The sequence below is a fragment of the Phoxinus phoxinus genome (genome assembly GCF_949152265.1).
Source record: "Phoxinus phoxinus genome assembly, chromosome: 17".
Classification (NCBI taxonomy): Eukaryota; Metazoa; Chordata; class Actinopteri; order Cypriniformes; family Leuciscidae; genus Phoxinus; species Phoxinus phoxinus.
In genome coordinates this window covers 942,501-952,107 of record NC_136892.1, presented here as the reverse complement: position 1 = coordinate 952,107, position 9,607 = coordinate 942,501, and the positions used below count along the sequence as shown (strand labels likewise).

The following is a 9,607-nucleotide window of genomic DNA, read 5'->3' as shown; positions in this document are numbered from 1 at the left end:
AAAATAAAACACACACCTTCAAAATAAAGGCATTCTACATTAAACAGTCTCTTGTAACTTTCTTAATTACACCACAATAGTAATTTGATCTGGACATTCGGAGTTCTCTAACGACTTGGTTACGCAGACCTTTAAATAGTTTCAAATCAATGTCTCTTCGAGTCTTGATAAAAAAATTCAGGGCATGGTTCCTTTTTTTCATTATTTTTCTAATATTATCATTCATCCATGGTAGCTGAAATTTAATTGTTTAATTTAATAGATATTTTGTTTTCTTCGTTTTCTCCCTGATTTCTTTGTCAGTAGCTCAACCTTCTGATATTCCTATTCCCATGATTGGGAACATTAGTTTTTCTCCGACTCTCCTGGCCGGAATGGGAGAATTAGACCGCTTTCAGAATGAGATTGTGTCCTACTGGAATGGCCAGTTTGTCATCTAAATATTTAATAACCAATAAGGTCAAGGATGTGTCTTACAAATTACTTCATCGTTTTTATCCTGTGAAGCTCTACTTAAAAAAGATGTTTCCTGATATTGACTCTTTATGTTGTTTTGTGGTGCTGAAGATCTCTCATGTCTTCTGGGAATGCACACGTCGGAAGGATTTCTGTATCTTTGTACACACATTTTCATCAGAGTTTTTCTTTGTTATACAAATATGTTTTATTTGATCAGCACAACGTTGATAAAGATGTAAAGGACCAATATTTTTTGATAAACTAAAATTTTTCTTACACATGTAAATTCCAGGGTGCTAGGCCCTACTTTTTCATTTTTTGTAAGGATCTTACTGTGCCTGCTCATGATCCGGTTCTACAGCGCGAGGGGGAGTTACGTCACAGTCATGTTTAGCTTTAAGGGTAAACTGTAGACGAAAAGGCTCATCTTTTTTATAACTTTTCTTTAGCCCCTTGAGGTTAGCGGAGGAGTCTCTCCCGATACACATGTCCATAAAGCACTCGCAGAGATGAGGTCAGAACAACAAGAAGCCGTGGTTTATTGATGACGATCTCTGGTTTACTTTTCAAGCCAAAAACACGAATTTCAACTTCCCAAGAAAACGAAATGTGAACAGCGACACCATAACATGCGATTGAAGAAAACTGTTGCTCTCCACACTCTAACCTGTCTGCCCAAAACAATTCTCCTCAACTACTGTATTTTCCGGACTATGGGCCCTATCTTGCACCCAGCGCAATTGACTTTGAACACCGACGCATGTATCATTCCTATTTTGCACCCGCGCACAGCGGACTCTTCCCTCCACAGACGCACGTCGGTAAATTAGGAAATGAACTTGCGCTCGCGGGGGCGGTTCAGCGCAAAGAGAAGGCGTGTTCCGGCGCAAAACTTCCATGGTGCTATTTTCCAGTTTTAGAAAGCAATTGCGCCATCGACCAGGAAAAAAACAGTCTAAAGACAGTGGCGCGTTGCGCGTTGCGCGTTAGTGATATGGTATTTTAAGGGCGCTTGCTTGGCCATAATGTTAACGCGCATCCACTTTGATTCTCTAATATAAACAGACGCAGCAGTTTTCATTTTTGCAAATCATACATTATTACAAGGAAAAATATTAACACACGAGGGAAATCATTGTTGTGTCCGTGAAGATGTGAAAAAGATATATCTAGATTAAAAAAAAAAAAAAAAATCTAGATTAGGCTACACATTTACTACCCAAATTATACGCCTGTTTAACCGGAGATAATTTGGGTGAGTTTCTCCCATTATCCCCAATGTCACTTCTCTGTGTTTTACGGCCCTGACGAGAACGTCGATCTCCTCGGCTGTGAACCGCTCCTGGCGTGCGCCGGCAAATCCGCCGTTATAATAGCAATCCGCCATGTAACAAGCGCGTCTGCTCTTAAAGGGAATGTGAGAGGACGCTCTGATTGGTTTATTTCACGTTACGCCCAAACCACACCTATGAATAATGAAGCGACTTCAGACCAACCCCTTTTAGATTTGCGTCGGGCGCAAGAGTCATTTATCCCGCCGGGAATATAGCAACAGCGCCGGGATCCGCCCACAAAGTTACTTGCGCTTTGCACTTTGACACTTGCGTTTCAGATCGTTAAAATAGGGCCCTATAAGTCACACTTTTTTCCATAGTTTGGCTGGTCCTGCGACTTATAGTCAGGTGCGACTTATATATAAAAATTTATTCATACTGACTGAGATGAAAACATTACCAAGAGAAAACATTACCGTCTACAGCCGCGAGAGGGCGCTCTAGTTAGCGGAGTTGTTCAGAAGCGACACCGAGGAAGAACTCAATGTATTCAGTGTTGAGGAGTGAGATCGGGAGCTTGGTGAACTTGCTGACCGGTAACTTGTTGGACTCGCTGGATAATGTTAGTTTAGCCTATTCAGCCTCAGGTTTATGTTCTTTATGCTGTTGTGTCGCTGAATAACTGTTAATGTGTTACGCTAACACACCGGACACTATTCAGCTGTTGTTCTGTGTGCTGTTGTGGAGCTGAATAACCTTTCCAGATTAAATGTCTGTTCTTGGTCTTGGATTTTGTGAAATAAATTTCGAAATAAATGCGACTTATAGTCCAGTGCGACTTATAGTCCAGTGCGACTTATAAATGTTTTTTTCCTCTTCATGACGCATTTTTTGGCTGATACTCCGGAGCGACTTATAGTCCGGAAAATACGGTATTAACACCCGCGTGTCCAGGAGGTGGAGCAAGTCAATTCATGAACAGGTTAGCCCAAGTATTAAACATTAAACATAACATTTCCTTATATATCTAAATCATAATCTAAATACGGCTCCTACAGGTAAATTGACACGACAACGATATGCTTAAAACTGAGAAGCTTTTTCTTTGAGTTTTTCGCGTACAGACACCGTTGTCAAAACGATCCCCATTCACACGGATCCGCAAAAACGACTAAAAACGCTGTATTCTGCTGCCAGGCCACTAGATGGCGATGAAACACTATAGACTGAACACGTAATACGCACGTGCATGACGTCAGCACTTTGAAACCATTTTCAAAAGTTTGAGTTTTCAGGCACCCAGAACGCCGTTGTCGTGTTAAAGAATGGCCAAAACGCATAAAAAGCTTTACGCTGTTAGGTGAAACGGTGTCGTGTAAGTTTTAATTGTCACCATGTGCCTGAGTTCTAGTCATTCATTGGTTGTCATGGCTCCTGATTGGTTGTCATCACCTGTTCCCTGTTCTGTTGATGATCCTCCTGTGTGTTTAAGTCTTCAGGGGCCTGTTTCAGAAAGGAGGTTAAGTAAAAACTCGGAGTATGTTAACCCCGAAATGAGGGAAACTCTGGGTTTTCCGTTTCAGAATGGGAGGTATATCAAACCCGAGAAAGCAGAGTAAGTCAAGCCCGTTTCTGAAAGAGGGGTAACTTATACTCAGAGTCAGTTACCATGGCAACTTACTCTGTGAACCTAACCTGGTCGGGAGTAGGTTTTCTTCGGTAAACCCAGAGTTTCTTGTGGTCTCCTCCCCTTTTTTAAAGAGGAAGCGGTGTTTAAACGCTTCATTTATTCTTTCTGTACATTTATTTATTGCTATTTTTCCGCTGTTTAAAAAAAGAAATTAATAAGATGAAGTATATATAACGTTAACTCTGAAAATTTAAAATACAGTACATTAGTACATTACATCATGTAGTTCTAAACAAATTCTACAGAATTAAACTGTGGCATTTACTGAAAATCACTTGGGGGATAAGAATGTCCTTTTATACTTAGATATAAACTTCGATTCTATAGGCTACGCCACATACAAATGTGAATGTGTTTGTCTGATGTGTAGACACATAATATCAACATTACCCTGTAGGCCTTCATACCCATCATCCTGTGAAGATGAGCATTTGTACACTTTATAACACTATTTGTCATAATTTTTGGTGTATTGAGTCGGCTACTTACAACTGTCTGGGGTTCTGTTGGGACAGGAGGCTCCAAAAGACAGATATTAGTCTCTAGATAGATATTAGTCCCAATAGATATCAGAATCTATTGGGACCAACGAAAAACCCAACCCAAAGTAAAATAAATGGAAATATCAAAAATACCCTATATAAAAAATAACACATAGACCTCTTACATTTTATGAAGGCCCTTGGATCTCCGGGAGTGACCGGCTCTGATGAAGGAATTCCCTCAGCCAAAAATGCTGCTGCACTGCTAGACACTGGATGCCAGTTAGTTATTTAATATGTCAAATGTTTGTAAAGTCAGATAGCCTACACCCATGATATGCTCAAGCCTTACCTGATTGAATTATGTTTTTATATTTTTTGTATTTTCAGCTGCTGCCATATTCTTTTAATGCCTGCAGGATTGCACCTAGCCTACATGAAAATTTAAATTAGGTTGAATAACTGTTCTTCCAGTTTCACATGATATATTAACAGTTACTCTAAAATAGTTATTAATTACTAGCTGCAAATGACATCTTCAACAGTGTCATTAGATTAATGTAATAATTACTATCTTTAGAAAGTATTGGTCAACTTATTATTAATTAATAAGTCCCATATCAACCTCAACCACTTGAACAATACAATGAGAGACAAGAAACTGCACTTTTAATGCTTTCAAAATGAACAATATATACAATTGCATGAATTATTCTTGAATTGACCAAAGTGTGTAGAGGGAGAAGGTTACATTCAAAATATACCTTTTAAAAATGTATGTTAAATCCACTATTGTTTTATACAGAATTGTTCTATAGTCTATGCAGTAGCCTATTTAATGTAATTACATCATATTTTATTTTAAATTACAAAGGAATTAAGAGTAATCCCTTTAATTAAATTACAATATTTAGATTACATGGTCATTAATTACACCCAACACTGTATAACAGTAATTCCTCTTTGTGTCTGGCGCTGTTGCCATGGTGACTTATAATATCTGCGCTCCATTGATAATGGCTTTTTATAGTTGTGGTGCACACGCTCAACTCAGAGTCAGTCAACTTAGAGTTGCTGATCTGTAACCGAAAACTCAGAGTTTCCCATCTCAGGGTAAGTCAACTCAGAGTTCAAGTTTTAACTCAGAGTTGGTTGAACCTCCTTATTGAAACAGGCCCCTGGTCTCCTCGGTTCAGAGTGTTAATGTTGTTCAAGTGTAGTGCCTGAGCTCTCTTCATGGTCATTAAAAGTTGTTTGTTCATTCTGCGTCATGCATCTCTCTGTGGACATTTACTAAACACATCCGTGACACTAATGTTCTGGCAAGTTTCTCAAAGTTAAGAAGAAACGTTCCTCCAGAAACATTAATAGAACATTCTTCCAACGTGAACATTCAGAAATAACGTTTTCAAAAGTTAATGTGAACATTAAAACGTTGGAATATATTTGTCGTCTCCATTACTCCCTGACTGCAGACTAAAAACATCTCAACAACTTCACTCAAAAACATCAACTTTTAATCAACCCAAATAATGAAAAAGACAAAATTAAAACACACACACACACACACGCACACACACACACACACAAAAAGAGAGAAAGAAATATGTTTGAAAAATGTATTGTGACGTACACACTGTATGAAGCCTTTACCACATTTAGGACCAAGAACATTACATACATGAACCGTATCATATTTTACAGAAATAGTTATTACAAATAGAGGCTCTATTCCAAAAGTTATAAAAAGTTCTGCCTTTTTTACAGTGAAAATCAAAAGTTAGTTTACAGAGCTTTAATAATCCCTCATAATAATCCTCAGATGCATTATAAGCGTTCAGACTCGAACTCCTCCTCATGTTTACTGCTGGATGAACTGCAAGCAGAATGCCTTCTTTTACACCTGAAAATACATATAATCATTTACAGTGCACAACAAGTGATTCATCACATTATGTCAAATAATTGAACATTTTATCACCTCTCAATAATTATTTATTTCTTATTTAAATAAAACAAAAGACAATATAGAAAAAACAGGCTCCAAAGTAGAACCTGATGCATTATTGAGTACATCTGTGATTCACATTGAACATGGTTATGAAATATTTGCACTAACTAATATTTGCATGCAATGTTGGACACACTCACACTGTAAAACATTTCTAACCTCCCCAACTCAAACGTTTCTAGTGACTGGTCACATCTACATTTTTCAATTGGCTTAATTGAAAATCTGTAAAATTAATTCAAATAATAGTTGCAATAGTTGGTTAACGTCGGCTCAATGAGAAATAATATGTCGAACCAATTGAAAAATGTAGATGTGACCAGTCACTAGAGACGTTTGATCTGGGGATGTTAGCATGTGTTTACAGTGCACATATAAAGATGGCCATATGTGACCATGCTGTAGTTCTCACTGGGCACCATAAAGTCCGCATGTGTTTTTATACAAGCAAATCTTCAGTAAATCTGGGCAGTTATTGAAACCGCAGGGGGCGCTGCTCACCAAACTAATGTCTTCATCTGACCGATGGTCTCGGGTAGAGGAGATCCGAAGCTCTCGGGAAGGAGGAGGTAGAGCAAGCCGGAGAGGACATTCAGACTGCCGATCAGGATGTACGGCAGAGACCTGTAGAAGCCTCCTGCAGAAACACCGGACTCTTGCTTTAGATGGGCATGCTCGAGGAGTTATGGACAACACACACATATATATTTCGATTTTTAACTCTTTCCCTGTCTTTTACAATAGTTCGGCATCTTCGGCTCCAAAAACATCATCTGTGTAAACCAGAATGAGCGGATAGAAGTTCTTTATTCAACATCAAACATTAAACAGATTATGAATAAAAACAATAAACAATATTTAATGAAACTTACCCACATTCAAGTCAAAACTAGAACGACTGAAGCTAAAAGAAATGATTTGTTGTTGTTGAACAGCAGAGGCTCTGTTCTTTCTCTGGACTGACTGTATTTGTACAACTAAATATTCTGGTGGTCATAAAAGATTTGTGAATATGATCAAAACTGCTGGCGCTGGCACGCAACTCAAAAATACAGTGCTGGCGGGGAAAGAGTTAATAAGCATTGGTCATTGCAGAGGCTGATTTGGTAAATGCTACTTGGATTGAAAAGTTTAAGAACCTATGGACATTTTATTCAGCAATTTATTGTTCTGACATGACAGAGCACGTATCAGGCATGGATCTACAGCCAGATCATATTTTATGATTTATTTTTTGAGTCTTAAATGTAAGATGTTGTGTCTCTGGCCGTGTTTACAGCTGGTGTTAAGATGCGCTGTGGTGGACCGGGTCACAAGTAGAGGAGACACATTCCCGTTTACACCTGGTGCCCTATTGTAGCGCTCTGAAGCGCAAGTGTCAAACGCGAAACGCAAGTAACTCTGTGGGCGGATCCCGGCGCTGTTGCTATTATACCGGCGGGATAAACGACTCTTGCGCATGACGTAAATCTAAAATATGTTGGTCTGAAGTCGCTTCATTACTCATAGGTGTGGTTTGGGCGTAACGTGAAATAAACCAATCAGAGCGTCCTCTCACAAGCGCAAAATGCCTCAGGAAAATCTTCCCCAACGCTCTACAAAATATCTATGTTAAAATAGATCTGCATATGTGTTAGGAATGACACGAGTGCGAGTAAAGGATGAGAGAATATAAATAACCCTCCTGCAGTTTTGAACTGTTTTCATTATTTGTATAGAAACCTGGTTTTGAGAACAGATCGCCTGTGGGCCAAATCATTTTCTTCCTCAGTATTTAGTCATTTTCCAGGACAGATATCTAAACACTCCTAAAGCAAGACACACGCACTACACCGTTGCTTTATGGGATAGGTGAGGACAGACCTAAGTAGATGAAGTACGGTGCAGAAAGGCTGCCCACTCTGGAGGCCATGGAGCAGGTTCCCAGAGCCGTGCTCCTCACCACGGTGGGGTACAGCTCCGCCGTCGCTGGGTACACGATGGAGAACGCCGCCGACAGGCCGAACTTCCCCAGCATCACCAGAGCAATGGTCACCGCACTCATATCTGCAGGTCAACACAACACCCAACGTCACTGACCGAACACTGCAGACAATGATGCTCTTGTTGTCCAGTACAAATATCTCTACATTCTTAAAACAAGACACTTACTGGAGAAGCAAAATCACTCGAGATGTATTCTCTGAAAAATGTGTCCAAATTAAGTGAGTTTATGCTTAAAACGAGAACAAACATCGGCCAATGGGGTCAGAAAAAAAAACGTAATTCAAAGAGAAAAGATCATGTGTCTGGCCCCATTGGCAGATGTTTTACTTCTTAACTTATTTGTGATACATTTGCATGTCAGAAAATAAGACGTAATATGTGACTTCTCAAGTAAATGATTGATTGAGTGTTTATAGTTTAATGCTGTGGCTATATTCATGGCAATAATAAAGTGAAAAATACATACACAAAAAAATCAAATAAAAAATAAATAAACAAGTTTAAAAAAAAAGAGCGATTTTTTACGTTTTCTCAAGTAAATTTATCATGATTTATGAATGTTAAGATATTTGCATTAGAAATACTGAGGAAGAAACACAAACACACATCATGCCAAAGTTTGTCAGAAAATCCAGCAAATGATTGATCGGGTTAACCCTCAGCTTGTGTTCTGCTCATTCTGACCCGGAGAATTATTTTCTTTTTCTCAAAAACGCTAGTTAATATTATGGCATTGGACTAAAACTGACTGACTTTACTCAACAAGGGTATCAAAATTGTAATTCTTGGTAATTTTCCCCCATCTTGTTCCACTTGTTCCAGGTCAAAAATGACCAGCCTACAAAAATAGCTTATATATCGCTCGTTATGCTATATTATCACCACATATTATTGTCACAGCTGATGGAGGTATGGATATGATTAGCTCACTTGAGCGAGCTGCTAATGCGACAAGTCTTGTTCGGGAAAACACATCCAGCTCGTATTCATACTTCTCATCATGCGAATTACATGAACGTTGAGAGATGAGAGATCATGCTTATGGATATGTATGGATAAAGTGCAGTGTTATTTTACATTTGATTACAGTTTCTATACCTGAGGATCTTAAAACACTGTTTATTTCAATCATAACTTTTGTTCAGTTGTATTTATTTGTTGCGATTGCTAATTTTGTATTAGCTGTGTTTGTCTTTAATAATGCTTGATATTTACATTAGTTAGGCTATAGTTGTTCTTCTTTTACCTTATTGGAAAGGAAATTAGGAATCGGTAAGAATCGTAATCGATAAACAGAATTAAATTTTGGAATTGTTCATCGCTTAGAGGCATTTATAAACTACAATACTAAAGTTCAGCAGTAATAAATATATATATATATTATTTTTGCCAAGTGCGGTGGCTGCGATATACCCTATTGTTTAAAGACATATAAAATTATATTTTCACATCATGTGTTTTTGCACCAAACTATACAGAGTAATATCGATAACAGAATCGATAAGTAGTATCGCTATCGATTCAATTTAAACGATAACCATCCCTTTGGATATGCCTTCCATGGAAGATGCGCTCGCAAACTATTTTTCTATGGGAGAAACATTGATGTTGAAGAATCCAGGCCTGTCATCAAAGCCATTGAGGGTTACATCTCCGCTGAACGGGTGAGTGCGGGTCCTCAAGAAGTCTTTATGGAGTTATACCT

The 9,607-nt window shown here is 38.4% G+C and overlaps 1 protein-coding gene across 1 annotated transcript in view; it reads right to left on the bottom strand.

The window, feature by feature from the left end:
- Positions 1-5,405: 5,405 nt before the first annotated feature.
- slc22a21 (solute carrier family 22 member 21) overlaps positions 5,406-9,607 on the bottom strand; it is a 34,501-nt gene continuing 30,299 nt past the window's right edge. Inside the window, exons 8-10 of the mRNA XM_079585004.1 lie at positions 7,780-7,962; positions 6,418-6,553; positions 5,406-5,808 (exon numbers count right to left, since the gene is read on the bottom strand). Coding sequence (XP_079441130.1) covers positions 5,733-5,808; positions 6,418-6,553; positions 7,780-7,962 — 395 coding nt within the window. The 3' untranslated portion in view covers positions 5,406-5,732. The remainder of the gene's footprint in view (positions 5,809-6,417; positions 6,554-7,779; positions 7,963-9,607) is intronic.